Here is a 16,751-nt window from a genome sequence, read left to right as displayed (position 1 = left end):
GTGACCAAGAAATTCAACCAGGAAGGAACATTTTTACCCAAAGCGTGATGAGAATATGAATGGTTGAAATGAACAATATTTAAGATGAAACTGGACCAGTATTTGAGGGAGAAAGGATTAGTGGGTTACAGTGGTAGATTTAGATGATCAAAGATGGTAAGATGTTGTAATGGAGTATAAACTATGGCTCAAACCTGTTCTGTTTCTGTGCTGCATAACTCCTGCGTAATTATGTGCCTTACTGGGTGTAGGAAAGCATTAACCTTTGTGGGACCTGAACTACACAGTGGATTGCAGGGAATGAACATGGAATTCTGTACAGAGGACAGCATTCTCGATGCCTAACAGTCAGAAGTATGTTGAGGTTATTTAGTTCAAACGGGTGGAATTAGAAAATGTTGCCTGCAGCTGTGCCGCAGCAACGTGGGTCACGTATTCAAAGGCCTGCTTCCGGTCATGACAATGATTCACAAGAAAATTTGGCTTTTGGTTTTGAGGGTGGCCAAGTCAACCATTCTCCTATTCGGGTAGATATCTCGATGAACAGCTTCTTCACTGCCATTATTAGACTTATGAATGGACTCCCTAACTTCAAATAATGTTTATCTTGCTTTGTGCACCTCCTGTGCAATGTAACTTGTATGTCTCACTCTGCCTAAGCACCCTATGAGCTGTATGAGATAGTAAGAACTGCCGATGCTGGAGTCAGAGATAACACAGTGTGGAGCTGGAGGAACACAGCAAGCCAGGCAGCATCAGAGGAGCAGGAAAGTTGACGTTTCGAGTCAGGATCTTTCTTCTGAAGAAGGGTCCCGAACCGAAACGTCAACTTTCCTGCTCCGCTGATGCTGCCTGGCCTGCTGTGTTCCTCCAGCTCCACATTGTGTTATCTGTGAACGCCTCTGACTTGCTCTTGTAGTGGCAATTTTTATCTATAGCGAAATTCTGGTGAATGGTAACCCCAGGTTGTTGATATTAGGGGATTCATTGATGGTAATGCCATTGAATGTCATGAGGTGATGGTTGGATTTTCTCTTGTTGGTGATGATCGTTGCCAGGCGCTTGTGTGGTGTGAATGTTACTTGGCATTCGTCAGCCTGGACACTGTCCAGGTCTTGCTGAATTTGAGTGTAGACTACTTCAATGTCTGAGGAGTTCTGAATGGTGCTACACATTGTTCAGTTATCAGCGAACATCCTCATTTCTGACCTTATGATGGAGGGAAGATGCTGAAGATAGTTGGGCCTAGGACACTGCCCTGAGGAACTCTTGCAGAGATGTCCTGCAGCTGAGATGACTGACTTCCAGCAATCACAGTTATCTTCTTTTGTGTCGTGTATGATTCCAACCAGCAGGGAGCTTTCCACCCGATTCCCATTGACTCTAGTTTTGCTTGCGCTCCTTGATTTAACGCTTAGTTAAATATAGCTTTGATGTCTGGGGTGGTCGCTGTCACCTCACCTCTGGAGCTCAGCTGTGTTGTCCACGTTTAGAACAAGAGTGTCATGAGGCTGAGAGCTGAATGGCCCTGACAGAAACAAGCTGAGCGTGCGTAAGCAGATTATTGCAAAGCAAGTGCTGCCTGATACTACCATTGGTGACATCTTTACTGATGACAAGAGTTGACTGATGGGATGGTAATTGGACAGATTGGATCTGTCTTGCTTTTTGTGTACAGGACATAATTGGGCAATTCTCCACATTGTCAGATCAATGCCAATGTTGTAGCTATACTGGACCAACTTGGCTAGGGATGTGGCAAGTTCTGGAGCACACGTCTTCAGTACTGTTGTGAGGCATATGCCATATGCTGAAGCATTCATATATATTTGGTCCTTGCAGGCAGTTAGCATCAAAAACACTCTAGTTTAAACCTCAAATGTCTTTGTTCTTTCCTGGCCATTCAATTTAGATTTTCTTCCCTGATGACTCTGGTGTGTCAATGTGCCTGTCCTTGTTGAGTTGTGGGAATCCTGCCATATAAGTGCTGGTATCATAGTTAAAGTAATGTTTTAAGTGTCCTAAGCAAGATGCATGTAGCAAAGTTCACATTTTTTGAATTGTGTTGAATAGACCCAGTCATGTTGGACTCAAAACATTAACTCTGTTCATCTGCATCAATGCTGCTGAGTTTCTCAAGTGTTTCATTTTTATCCCAGATCTCCAGCATTCGCAGTGCTTTGCTTTTATTTATACTGGATATTCTTCTGTTGTTTTCTGCTCACGTCGGTGAGAAATTGTGCTGTGTTTCTGGGTAGAAGGAGGCCCATTGTGTCGGCATGTCATTCATTTCCATCAATTGCATTCAGTTTTTGAAATTAGTTCTTCTATACAGTAACCATGTCAGTGATGAGCAATCTGTTCTGTTGCAGAGGAGAGCTAAATGCCAGACATGGCCACGACAGAAGTTACAGTGAAGACTCTGGACTCCCAGAGCAGGACCTATACAGTTGAAGAAGAGGTGAGTACTGGCTGTATCTATAGAAGGTCAAAGGCATTCCTTTGTTACCTGCTTTCTCGGCTTTCCTATCAGGATCCCAGCTATTTCAAAAAACTGACTCACTTATCCAGTTGCTCTGCATTTATCATCTCACTGAGAAGATTCTTTGTGCTAAAGTTCCTACTTCGTTACTTATTTGTGTCTTTCCCAAAGACCTAACAGAAGCATGAGGGACTGAATGGTCGTTTAGTCACACAGACATTATGGTGTAGAGGGTAGGCATTCAGCCCACTGAGTCCTCGCCACCTCTTGAAAGAGCAAATCAGTTAGTCTCATTCCCCTCGCGGTAGCCCTGTAAGTTTATTTTCCTCAAGCACCTATCCAAATTCTTTTGAAATCATTCATCGTCCCCTCTTCCACCAGCCCCAGGCAGTGATTGTTATAGCTTGCTGAGTAAAGTTCTTGCTTATATCCCACTCAGTCCCACTCCGCAACCCCTAAAATTTAAACGTGAGCGCCCCAATCCCTGTATCATCAGCTATTATGACCAGCTTTTCTTCGATGGTTTAGACAAAGTAGACGTAATCTTGTACACCACTATCAAATCTCCTCAATTTTCTTTGCTCCAAGTTAAACAACCTCATATTTTCCAAACTAACCTCGTTAAAATTCCTCATCCCATTCAACCATTGCAGTAAATCTCTTCTGTATATCTCTCCAGGGCTGTCACATCCTTCCTAAAGTGTGGTGAGCAGAACTAGACAGTACTTTGGGTTCAGCATAACTGCCTTTCTTTTGTACTCACTGCCTCTATTTAGGAAGCACAAGGTCCCATATGCTTTGCTGACTGTGCTAAGAATATGTTCTGACACCTGTTCTCTTTTTTTGTCATCCAGTGAGCCCTTGCTTTGAATGCTTGTTGGATTGTATCTAGCCTGTGCCTTAAACTCTCCTTAAAGATTACCCATTATAATTTTTCCTGTCAGTCTTTGGATCCATTTTGTCCTGACTACATCCCATTAAATTAGCCCTCTTCCAATTTGCAAGTTGTGCTGTAGATTGGTCTTCACTCTTCTTCATTGCTAATCTAAACATTCTGATACAATGAGCACCCGTGTGTTCCCCACAGATACTTTGTCCATTTCATTCCCAGCACCCGATCCAGCAATGCCTCTTTCCCAGTAGGACCAAGAGCGTACTGGTAAAGGAAGTCCTTTTGAACACAATACAGAATTTTTTTCCTATTCTTACTGTTTACTGTAACACTATACCAATCAATATATGGATAATTAAAGTCCCCCAGTATCACCACACAGAATTCCTCAATTTTCCTACCCTTTCCTTCCAGGTTGACAGAAAGGATGCACTAGGTTCCTATACTTAACAAGAATAATTACTTAAATTCTAACGACAGATAAATAATTATGAAACATTGGCATTTAATTCTGATCGTTAAAACTCTAATCTTTATAAACGCCTCCTCTACACACATACAGGACAAAAAGTATGGATTTTATGGGTGGAGGGAAAGATTAAGATGGTAGTTCAGTAGTTCACACGATTTTCTGAGATGATCCTTGTGCTGGTCACAATGCTGCTTCGCAATCTTCCTTCTCCAGATGCTTTTTTTGGTATAACTTGACTGGTTCACATTTATGAAAGGTAAGTCATAACCTACAGCCCCCATACCCCGAAAGAAAAATAATCTGGTTTTCTTCAATCTTTGTGCTTTTTAACTCCAGGGAATGGAGATAGCTCCTGAGCTTGTGGTGGTATGAAGGCTTCTCCCTATTTTGAACACAACCACTAGCTGTTCAGCTACTTAGGAACCAATCACATATTTGTTGGCTGGCAGAAGATAACTGGACTATGACCCGGAGACCAATCAGCTGCTTATTGCTGGCTGAATTTCCATTCGTACGTAGAACTTGGCTCCAGATTATCTGCATACTCTCGACTGCTGCAGTTTTTTATTCATTGGATCTGGGTGTCTCTGGCTAGGCCAGCATTTATTGCCCATTCCTAATTGCCCAGAGGACAGTTAAAAGTCAACCACATTGCTGTGAATCTGCAGCCACATGTAGACCAAACCAGGTAAGGATGACAGATTTCCTTCCCTGAAGGACATCTGTGAACCAGATGAGTCTTTACAACAGTTAAAAATGAATATATTAGGCTAGTTTTTAATCCCAGAATTTTTATCGTCATGGTGAGTTTCAAACCTATGCCCCCAGGACATTGGTCTGAGATTCTGGAGTGCTAGTCTAATGGCATTACCACCATTCCACCACCTCCCATTGAACCAGCAGCTGTGGGAACCGTACTTAAAAAGAGTGTTGGATTGCTTGCTTTCTTAAAATGCAACGTCCATCAACCATCCTTGGTTTTGAAAACAGATCTTTTCTCATTTTAGTCCACGATAAAAAAAAATGCAGAAAAGTAAAAACAAAAATTGAATTTATACAATGGAATGCTCCCAGAAGTATAATCATTCTCTTTTTGCTTCTCAACAGGAACCAAATGAAACCTGTCCCTGCCCCCTAAAGGATGTCTTTCTAACCTTATAATCCTTTCTGGAAGCAGTCCTGATATGTCACCTCCCTTTCCAGCTTTCCTATTCATTTTGAACTGTGTTGTGAATCATTTTACGACGATACAAGCATGCTCTCTCTCCTTCAGTTTTTTTCTGTGGAAATTACTGGGCTTTTTTTTTCAGCAGACCCTTGTAGCAACACTGGTGAGATTTAGAACCTCTCTGATACCTTAGCTGTAAACCTGCACTCTACTGTTTTGCTCACATTGTTTTCTGTCTTGCTTTTGTGCTGAACTTTTGAAGGCGTTCTGCTCAAGTTGTCATTTGTTGCTGCCCATTTTGAGCTGGTGTTTATTCTCTTTCAGCTCACAGTCAAAGAATTCAAAGAACACATCTCCAGCTCTGTAAATATCCCACCCGACAAGCAGAGGCTCATTTATCAGGGCCGAGTTCTGCAAGATGACAAGAAGCTTAAAGATTATGGCAAGTATTAATCTCGGTATTCACCTTCATTTTAGGTGCTCAACCTTCCCTCTACCTTATAGAAGCATAGGAGAGACAGAAGCCACTCAGTTCATTGAGCTGCCTTCGCCATTTAGCCTGTTTGTAGCTGATATTCTGCCTCAACATCACATGCCCTGCACTCTCCCCATATCTCCTGTAATCTTTAATATCTAGACATCTATTGATCTGTGTTTTGGGTATACTCGGTATCTGGCCCTCCAGAGCCCTCTGAGGAAGAGAATTCTAGAGATTCACCACCCTCCAAGTGAAGAAATTCATCCTCATCTCTGTCTTAAATGGCCTGCCTCTTATTCTGTACCTGCCCTCTGGTTCTAGACTACCCCAGCCTGAAGAAACGTCCTTCCTGCATCTGGAAAAGCACAGCCGGTCACACAACACCCGAGGAGCAGGAAAGTCAACGTTTCAGGCTGAAACTCTTCGCCAGGATCCTGATGACACTGACAAAGGCTTTCAGCTCAAAACATTGACTTTCCTGCTGCACGACTGCTGTCTGACCTGCTGTGCTTCGTTAGCTCCACATTTATTGAGTGTAGCTTTCAGCATCTGCAGTCCTTACTGTCTCCAAGTCCTTCCTGCATCTATCCGGTCGACCCTACTAAGAATTTTCTATATGCTTTATTGAGATAACCACTTATTTTTCTAAGCTCTAGAGAATACAGGCCCAGTCCCCTCAATATCACTGAATCATGCTGCGTGGTTCTTTTTGTGACCATTAGTAAATGAAATATAGATCAAAAATAGGCTGTTAGTTAGTTCCAGTTAGTCTTAAAAGTGGAAATGTAGACAGTTTTTGCATTAGGAGAGCAGGAATTTTGCAAACCCGTTAAGGCCAAATACGTTGACAAGATCTCTACTGATGGACGACATGCTCAGCAACATTAACGTTTGCTAGTAAAATCGTAAAAAGTCAAAGAACTTTGCAAATGTGTGCCCATTTGAAGATTAACCTTTACCTTCGAACTTACTCGGCATAAATAAGGAAAATCTGTTCCCAGTAGCAGACGGTAACCAGAGGGCTCAGATTTAAGATAATTAGCAGAAGAGCTAGAGGTGACATGAAAAAATATTCGACTCCGTAGTTATTGTGATCAGGAATACATTGCCTGAATAGGTGGTGAAGCAGATTTGAGGGTAACATGCAAAAAGAAGTAGATTTAAACACTTGAAAGGCAAACGTTTGCTAGACTTTGGTAATGGGACTTCAAATTAACACAGACAGCGACAGATAGTGTGACCTCCCAAACTGTTTTATGAAGGTAAAGCTATCTCCCTGGAGAGGAGGAAGTGATTAAAATGGATTGTGTGTCCCAGGAATACAGGAGACATGTTATCAGCAAAATGCTGCTGACCTTTGTAGTCTCCCGCTGCCCTACTGATTGGCAAGCACTGTCGGAGACAAGTCTGTGCTGAGATGGCTAACAACTAATCCCTCCTAAAGCAGTATTAATCATGACACTCTGTTAACAACACGGTCAACAAGTTTGTACTGGCAATAACGTTCTATAAGAACCTCCTCCTGTCTGCCTTCATTTTAGCCTATTGACGTTAAAGTTGAAATGGTGGGAGGTTTATGTATTGTGACAATACCTCGTTTCTCCACATGAACTTAATTTCGAATGTCTTTTAAAACTGCAAGACTGGGTCTTATGACAGATTTCAGTTGCCTCCAGTTGTTTACTGGCTCAACTTTACATTAGAGGAAATAGATTCAGGCCCCAAGTTCCGTTTTCTCCACTGATTTTATACGTTGAAGGATGGGGAACGCTGGGACGATCTACCTGTTGTCATCGTAATTACGTTCTCTAAATCAGCAGGGTGTCGACCTCCCTGTGTTGCTTTTGCCTCAGCTATATCATGTACTACCTTTCCTAAAAGTAAGCTACTTCTGTGGCTCTGTCAGCCTAATGGCTCGAATTCTGACCTTATGTACTGCTTTGATTTCCATCACTCACTTGTTGGCTGTACTTTTAACTACCCTGAGCTTTAGACCCTGGTATTCCATTCCTAATCCTCTCCCACCCCCTCCCTCTCCCCTCTGTCCCTTATCCCCATCCCCTCCAGCCCTTCTCGATCTCTCTTTCGCATGCGTACTCTCTCTTCTCCCCCCACCGACCCAGCTTTTTACCACCTGACATCTCCTTCCATAGCTAAATGTCAAATTCTGTTTAAAATTTAAAGCTCCTTGTGACCTTTTACTTTGTTAATGATATCAAAATCAATTGTGGATTACATTGAATAAAACAACCTGTGCTGTTTCTGGGCCTGAACTGAAATAGCAGCCAGTTTTGTTATGATAATAGATGTTAATCAACACCTTTGGGACTATGCAGTTTCCGGGGGGAGACCTTTTGGGATTTATGAAGCGTTTCTATTGTGGCAGAGGTATCAGTATTAGCCACCTAAGTGGAAAGATTTCTATCATAATTCCTCTCTTTTCCATCTGTCAATGGGACTGAAATTAAACGACGAAAGCAGACGTCGCGTATCTCTTGCTGCTGTGTTTTAACTTTCTTCGCTTACGGCTTCTTCTCAGATGTCCACCACAAAGTCATCCACTTGGTCGAGCGTGCTCCACCGCAGGCACAGGCAGCGTCAGGAGGTCTTTCCTCGGCAGGCTCTTCCATGCCCCACCCAGGAGGCGGGCGAGGGACTTCAGCTGGACCCCACGACAGGAATGCCAACAGTTATGTGATGGTGGGCACCTTCAATTTGCCAGTCAACCTTCTAGACCCTCAGCAGATACAGGTCAGTGGTGGAGAACTTGAGAGTAAAGGCAGCGAGTGGAGCCACTTGGTTAGAGGCAGGATGAGCCCCCCTCCCCGCTACGCTGCCCCCCACACCTGCCTCCTTCCCTCCCTTCCCAAAAAAAAGTTATCTTAACCTAAGGTGGCATGTCAGGCTTTCTGCTTCCTAACTGTTGCAGGCTCTTAGCATGTGTACCTCTTTCCAAAATAATGCCAAGTACCTCCCTGATGCTGAAAGCAGCCTGAGGGTATGTCTGAGGGCCCATCTCTCCACCTTTGACATTATCAGCAAGAGATATTTGCACTCAGTCAAGCTCCTCTTAAATGGCTCTTTATGAATAGTGGGTGTAGCAAAATAGATGCCAGCAGGCATGGCCAAAAATCTGGGCAAAAATTTCAACAGGCCTTTCATTTAAAAGGAGAGGGAGGCAAGGCATTATGGGAATAAGACTAGAAAGTAGGACAGAGATGGCTGATAGGTGTCATCACATAGGTTGGATGAAGTTGCTTTTTGTAGCGGGGGAAGGGGTTACAGGTTGTAAATCCAAGTTACTAAGGGGTCGTGGGTTTTGGGAAACAACCTAGTTGGGATGCAGCACAGGGAACGCGAGTTGAAGGCTGAACAGGAGCAGGCCTTCCCTTTCTGGAGTTTCCCCAGACTGTATATTCAAGCTGTATCACCCCAAGAGAATCTCATTCCTCCTATTCTGCAGTGATCTTATTATGGCCTGGATATACCGGTTGCTAAACTGCGCTGCTTTAATTGTTGTGTACATTTTCATTCCCAGAGATCAGACTTGATGCATGTTGTTACAAAGCTAGTTGTGTGTTAGTAGCAGTACCGGAGCCAACCAGCTCTAACATGCTTCACATAACGTTTTGAGTGGTAGTTTATCTAAGTCTTCAATGTGCCTGTAATTTGCAGCAATTCAGCCTAGCAATGTTTCTTGTTATTTATAAGCAGGTTTGAGAGGGCAGAATCGTTGCTTGTTACTTAGACATTTTCCCACAATTCAGCTGCGCACATTTAAAAGTCTTGCGTACAACACACTTCTAAGTGCCATGTGTTCACTGTCAGGCTCTATTAACACTGCTCTCATTCTAAACCAGTGAGCAGCACTGCACAAGATCTTCCAGTAGTATGAAGCCTTGACATGCCCACCAATGTCATCAGGTTTTCGCAGTGTGTTACATTGTATGTTGCACGGTCAGATAGTAGCCAAGCCTGCATTTAAATAATCATCTTATGCAAGCTGGTATGGTGGAAGTTATCCCGCGTTCATCTTGTAGCCGCGCTTGCTTTTAGGAAGGCTCCCTAGTAACTGCAAATGCATGCACGCCCACAAAGGGTGTGTCGGGTTTTTTTTTCTGTTACATGTGTACGTGTGTTCCCTGTAAACAGACACTGATTTTTGGTGTGGGTTACATCCACACGAGTGCTGCAGTGTCGTCCCGATGATGTTTCCTTTCCATATTGTTACAGCAATCAGTGCAGCAGGTGATGGCAGGTTTGGGTGAGGCTGGTCGGAATACACGAGTCACAACTTCCACCGGGGTAAGTGTAAGTGTGTGTCTTTGACTGTACTTACTGAGGGGGTGTGGGGAGAGGGGCTCTCAGGTACACAGGCTGACTGGCGCACTTTATACATTTATCCTTTCACTATTGAAAGCTGAGTTAATTCTTGCCAGGGCTCCCAACCCTGCAAAATCTTAGAAATTATAATCAAGTACAATTGCCAGTTCGATTCCAACATCCCAAGTTTATTTCATTGGCGTTTTGGTCTAGGCTGAGTATTTTGTCACTTTTGCACACAGGTATTGCTGCCGCTATGCCTCTTGGAAAGCTGCACACTGCATATCATTTCAGCTTCAGGTTATTACCCATTTGCTTGGTTAAAGGGGGTATTAGAATTACCGGCTGTGTAAGAATAATGTTTGATCTGATTCCACCCATGAGTCAAGCAATGAGGGTCATAAGAGGCACATGGACTTGAGGGGGATATAACCATTCGGATGGAAAGAGAGATGCGTTGTGGAAAGGGTAATGGTAAAAGGATGGTGACGGCATCTGTAATGCTACTGCACTTATTAACTCCATATGTCTGTTATCGGGGCTTAGGCATTGAGAGAGCAAAGTAGGATTTTCTTTGGAGCTAAGTTGATGAGAGTTGTACTAAATTGTGAGGAAGCTTGCAAAACACTTGTGTAACAGGCTGACAGGATTGAGAGACCAGTTTTGGTATACATATGAAATATACTGCACTTGGAAGTAATATATTTTAAAAGGAGCAGAGGGGGATCGTGTTCGTCATTTAAGGTGACAGTGCAAATAGAGGTGGATCGAGAAGCATGGAATACGAAAATTGGTGGGGTGGTGGGGGTGGAGTGTGGTGGCATCAAGACTGATCTTGTTCTCTGTTGGCTTGTTTCCAGCAATTTTGGGAAACCCATTAGAGAAGTAATGGGTGCAGTTCAGAGTAGATTAACTAGAATGCTGTTTTATGAAAATTGATGTAAGTTAGGACATGGGAGCTGAGAAAAGAGAGCGATGACCTAATGAGATTTTCACAATTAGCAAATGATTAATTTGCTTGTGTGCTTTGACAAGCAATACATAAGAGGGTACAGATCAAGTAAGTGCATGATTTCTTGGGGGTAAAATCCATAAGATCCCTCCATCTGCAAAGTTCTAAAGCCTAGTAGCTTTGCCATGAGCCATTGTTGAAAATCCTTAAAAGGTGTTTAGGTTACAGCTTGGTGTGTGGGGCAGGGAAGGTGGTGAAGAAGGAATATTTGAAAGGGTTTGGGTATGCGTCAAAGTGGGATTGGGTTCGGAGGCACTCAAGAAACAAGAAATGAGCACAGATCCAAATAGATGGCTCTGCCTTGAGACATTTTTGAAGGAAATAATGAGAGTTTTAATATTTTCTATCCAATAAAGGAAGCTATGCTTCTATATTATGCAGTCTAATAACATACTTCTAATGTTTAAAGCAGTGATCCTGATAATGCAAACTGGATGGTAAGGTTGTGTGAAAGTAGTTCTCTCCATTCTGCTATCTGTTGCTGTTGAGTAGTGGATAAACGTAGATGTGTGCGTGAGAGAGAAGGGATTAAAAAGTGAGCTCACAGACTGAGATGGAATCGGAAGGAAGGCCTAGCCAAGTCAGGTCAAATGGCCTGTTTCTGTGCTGTATATTATTCCTCAGTAGTCATTTGTCATCTGTGAGCTTAGACTGAGAGTGCAGTTGAGCTATTCAGTTATGAAAGCAATTTGCAGACCAGGCTGATTTGGTAGGAGCCCATCACCTAAAGAGCTGCAGTTTGCAACAGAGGTCACTTGAAATAGCAGTTGTGGAATCCTTGAAAATAGTTTTCTTTTCCCCCTTTTGTGTTCTGCTGCTGCCTGACAAAGTTGATGCTTTCAATAAATTTTATTTTCCACATTATAATCCATTGTGGATTTTCAGTCTGGTGCACCTTTATTTGGTTGTGTCATTGACTTAATAATACTAAGCATCTTCCTGGCTCCATCAGTCAGCCCATTGCTGCACTAAGATTTCTACCACTAGGTGACGTAGTTTACTCGTTGACTGCAGACACCCTGTGGTTTAAAATTCACGAGCGTTTGCTTTGCGCTGTTGAAAGAAAACTGCTTGCCTATTGTGTCAAGGTGCAAGGACATTGTATTGAAAGTGAAATCATTATCAGCACCTTTCCATCTACAAAGTTGTTAGCCACCCCCTTTTCGAAGGGTGCACATTTGCCATAAGTGCTGTACCTGAAGCTTTCAAGTGGTGTCGTGTGTTGTTTTCAGTGTTGATGCGTCTTCCAAGCAGCTGTGGCCGTAAGTCATTGTGGTGGTACAAGCTTGCCTAGAGGAGGTGGAAATCTCTTGCGTGTTCAGCTAGCAACCCCCAGATATGTGATCATTCATGACTAGGGCCTTCATGTCATGCTTGCAAGCATCTTTGAAGGGATCTTTGACCAACCTCCAGGATGTGTGGCTCCAGTACCTCACCATACAGAATTTGCATACTTTCATCCCGTGAACGCGCCCAAGAGTAAACAAAGTCACCTCGACTGAGTGCTTGTGGTCTTGGGAGTCCTGCATTTGAGAGAACTCCAGCATTCCTGATTTTGTCTGACCAAAATGTACCCACAATGTGCCACAGGCAGCAAAGATGGAAATTACTGAGTTTCTCTTTTTTTTTGGATAGCTGTAAGTCATCCGTGTTTCACAAGCAGACAATAACGTGCTGACACCGTGGCCCTAAGGGTTAGATTGATGCTTACCCATGCTTTGTAGGTCGACCAAAAGTGTAGCTGCTTTTCCCTATGTCTCCATCAAGGGACAGATTGTCCATCACCATGGCTTGAGGTAAGAGTTAGTCACCTCTTTCTGGTGGGGTCTTATTTAGTGTGATCAAGATGCAGCATCTTGTCCTATGACTGCAGATTTCTTTACTCTTTTATAGTCAAGGAGAGCAAGTCACAGGCGTGAGAGAAACTGTACATGAGTCTTTATAGCCGATGGCTGATTAGCTCAACTTTATCAGCATAATTTCCTGGTCAGGAAGCAGTGTGTTTTTATGTTCGCTGTCAGTCCTGAAAGATCATCGGAGCTTGCAGTCTGACCTAGTAACAAATAGACTCCTTGCTCTCAAGATGGTGGGCGGCTGAAGATCCTTGGCAGACAGGCTGCAACAACTTACAGCCATGTCCGGCATTAATGTGCCGGGTATCAGTGAGTGGACAGAAAGGCTATTTTTAAATGGGGCTTTTCTTGAGGAAATGGGAACCAGAACCTGCAGTGTTGAACCCTGAATGCAGGGCTGTGGGAAGTATGTGGATGCATTGGTCCTTTTGCTTCCTGATTTTAGCACTTGGGGGTGATAATATCCTCGTGCTGGGGACCCAGTTGGAGCTGCTCTGAGGCCTCCTGTGGCTGGAGGTAGTATCGCTGTTTAACCAGAGGCTGCATGTTTCCATTCTGTTAGTTTATTTTAAGCATTGAGTGAGGAGTAAATTGTGAGTGTCTACAGTTATCATGATGGATCATTACTGTTTGTGGCTAGGCAGTGTTTCACCGGTGGGCAGTGGATGTCACTGTGAAAGAGGTCAAAGAATGAGGTCAAGGGCTAGGTCTCAACTGCGTTTGTGGTGATCTGGGCCCTGTTTGTCAATGATTTTCAACATTACCAATAACACACGTTTACTGAAGTGAAATCATGTTTTCATATCTAAATAGTTCTGGTAAAGTGGAGCAGATCAAAACTGAGTGATTGGATCGATTCTCTAAAACTTTGGTGGAAAATATTACAGACTCAACATTTTTAAACAGATGGGAGGAAAGAACAACAGAGAAGGTCAGCAATGGTTAAAGAGATTAAATGTCAAAGGTGACGATAGGCAAGGGATAAAGAGATAGTAACAGAACAAGTATAGAAATAGCAGATGTGTCTGGAGCTAAATGGCCACAGCAGAACGCTTACCAAAAGCTATTATCCAGAAAAAAAGTAATAACCTGAAATTTTACAACTTGCTGCTGAGTTCAAAAGGATGTTAAGCGCTTAAATATTATAGGCAGGAGATTAAGTATGCACATGTTCAGAGCTGTGAATGACAAGCCATGTCATTACTTCTGTAGACTTTTGTTTATTGCCAAAACATTGAGCTCATATCAGAAACCACTAGATGTTGTAATGGAAAGGTGGTTGGCTTAATGTTCTGGAAGGTTAGAATTAAAATTGTTGATAGGCCCTTTCCCATTCAAAGACATCTTGTGGTTAGTATGATTGTCAGCTTTACCCCGGTGGCAGAGCTATTTTCTTTTCAGACAGAAAGTTTTTTTATTCGAGCCTCTTACAGAGCCCAGTGTGTAACCCAAACTAACATGTCGGTGCAATACTGAGGGACCGCTGGATTATCGTATTCTCTTTTGGACATATATTAAATTGAGTTCCCACCTACCTGTTCAAGTGGTTGTTGAGTTCCATGATTTGAAGAAGAGCTGGGAGTTTTCTTAGTGTCCTGACCAATATTCCGCCCTCAAGCAGCGAGGTGGAGAGACCATTGCTGAATACAAAATGTTTGTGACTGGAAGCAGTACAACAAAGAAATTCTCTAATTTCAAAATGGCTGTGCGTTCCATAATTGTTCTTGCATCAATTGTACATAGAACATAAGAAATAGGAGCATGTGGCCCCTTGAGCCTGCTCCACTATTCAGTAAGATCACAGCTGATGTTTTCATGGACTCAGTTCCATTTAACCTCTCGCTCTCTATAATCCATAATTCCTTTACTGTTCAAAAATCTATCGATCCTTACCTTAAAAATATTCAACTAAGTAGCCTCAACTGCTTCACTAGGCAGCAAACTCCACAGATTCACAACCCTTCGGGTGAAGAAGTTCCTCCTCGACTCGTTGCTAAATCTGCTCACCTTCATTTTGAGGCAATGCCCTCTCGTTCTAGTTTCACCCGCCAGTGGAAACAGCCACCCTGCTTCTATCTTTTCTTTTCCCTTCATAATTTTATATGTTTCTGTAAGGTGTCCCCTCATTCTTCTAAATTCCAATGAGTATAGTCCAAGTCTACTCAATTTCTCCTCATAAGCCAATGCTTTCAACTCCGAATCAACCATTGAACTTCCTCTGCACTCCCTCCAGTCCATCCTTTTTCAAGTAAAGGAGACCAAAACTGTACACAGTACTCCAGATATGGCCTCACCAGCTCCTCATACAGTTGCAGCAGAACCTCCCTGTTTTTAAACTCCTTCCCCCTAGCAATGGGTCTAGGCCTGAAACATCAGCTTTCCTGCTGCACTGATGCTGCTTGGCCTGCTGTGTTCATCCACCTCTACACCTTGTTATCAATGAAAGGCAATATTCTGTTTGCCACCTGAATTACCTGCTACACCTATAAACCAACTTTTTGTGATTCATGCATAAGGAAACCCAGATCCTTCTGCACAGCAGCATGCTACGATTTTTCACCATTTAAATAATAGTCCATTGTACTGTTATTCCTACCAAAATGGATGACTTCACATTTACCAATACTGTACTCAATCTGCCAGACTCTTGCCCACTCACTTAACCTATCTATATCCCTCTGCAGACTTTCAGTGTCCTCTGCACACTTTGCTCTAACACCCATCTTAGTGTCATCTTCGAACTTTGACACACTGCACTTGGTGCCTAACTCCAAATCATCTATGTAAACTGTAAACAATTGCAGTCCCAACATTGAACCCTGAGGCACACCACTAGTCATTGACCGCCAACCAGAAAACACCCATTTATCCCCACTCTTTGCTTTCTGTTAGTTAGCCAATCCTGTATCCATTGTAATCCATTGTATGTTATCTTCTTGAATAATAGGAAATCTTGATCCATGTAATATGACCTGGAAGCACTGCCAACAAGTAGGAAGTTAAGACCAGGAGCCCTGTGTCTTGCAGACACAAAGGAGAGTTAGATGCAAAAGGTGATGAATATGCAGATGCAGACACAAAATTACTGCAGTGAGATTCAGTTGTCATTTTCCTGGAGTATTTAGATACAAGGCAAGTTCACTGCAAGGTGCTTTTTTTTTCTTGTTTGGTAGCAAGGAGATAACCAGAATTTCAGAAGTTATTGTGGAAGTAACAAAATGACTGAGCTAAAAGGAAGTCACTCCAGTGTGAATAGGTATACAAAAAACTAAGTTTGTATCAGAACACCAGATAGTGAACCAGCTTTTGTTGGTGCGTAGATTGCAAAAGGAGCTTTGGAAACCTATGTCACCTGGGTCCATAGATATGTGTCTTGTCTAGTCATAACTGGGAGCCTTGAATAGAAAACGATTGGCGGTTGATGTGACTTGAGGGATAAATTAATTGAAAGCAAAATGCTGTGGATGCTGGAAATTGAAACAAACACAGAAATGCTGCAGAAGCTCAGCAGGTTTAGCAGCATCTTTGGAGAGAATAAACAGTTGAACGTTTTGAGTCCAGTACAACTTTTACAAAGCTGAAAGGTGTGGGAAAATTATTGTTAATAGTTTTGACAGAGAGGAGCAGTGCAAGAGACGAAGGGTTGTTAATGTTGGCAAAAGAGAAATTGAGGATAAATTTAGTGAGAACATGAGAGAATCCTACATTCCAGAAACTGAGTTGGAAAGACTGTAAGAGGTTGCATGTGGTTCCTCATCTATGAGGGGAGTAATATGAGACATATCTTTGTTGTATCAATAATTTAAATAGACTTTTTTTGATGTAGCATCATTTTCATGTAAAATAATTTAGTTTGCATTGGTTCTGATTTATGTTCAAGTAAAAGATACACAAAGTGCAATCTTGTTGGTAATTTATTCATCTGGGAGTCACTCAGTAAATTTGCTTCTTTTGGTTTGTGATTCCCCCAAGGGGGATTGTAAAGGTCTACATCAGTGACTGTCCTTCACAGTAATTCACTGAGTGAAGTTAGACACTGAGTAAATTGAGTTAGAGGTGTGAGAGCTGGTG

The 16,751-nt window shown here is 42.6% G+C and overlaps 1 protein-coding gene across 3 annotated transcripts in view; it reads left to right on the top strand.

The window, feature by feature from the left end:
* The first annotated feature begins 2,369 nt into the window (after nucleotides 1-2,369).
* Nucleotides 2,370-16,751, top strand: part of bag6l (BCL2 associated athanogene 6, like) — a 77,182-nt gene continuing 62,800 nt past the window's right edge. For 2 of the 3 annotated variants that reach the window (XM_048616643.1, XM_048616642.1), the window contains exons 1-4: nucleotides 2,370-2,461; nucleotides 5,339-5,456; nucleotides 8,032-8,243; nucleotides 9,726-9,797. In XM_048616643.1, the coding sequence (XP_048472600.1) occupies nucleotides 2,384-2,461; nucleotides 5,339-5,456; nucleotides 8,032-8,243; nucleotides 9,726-9,797 (480 nt within the window). In that variant the 5' untranslated portion in view covers nucleotides 2,370-2,383. The remainder of the gene's footprint in view (nucleotides 2,462-5,338; nucleotides 5,457-8,031; nucleotides 8,244-9,725; nucleotides 9,798-16,751) is intronic. The other variant, XM_048616644.1, reaches the window with a different exon arrangement.

Source organism: Rhincodon typus, chromosome 35, assembly GCF_021869965.1.
Source record: "Rhincodon typus isolate 14 chromosome 35, sRhiTyp1.1, whole genome shotgun sequence".
NCBI lineage: Eukaryota > Metazoa > Chordata > Chondrichthyes > Orectolobiformes > Rhincodontidae > Rhincodon > Rhincodon typus.
Note: the sequence above shows the minus strand (reverse complement) of the source record. Positions and strands in the feature narration are given on the sequence as shown.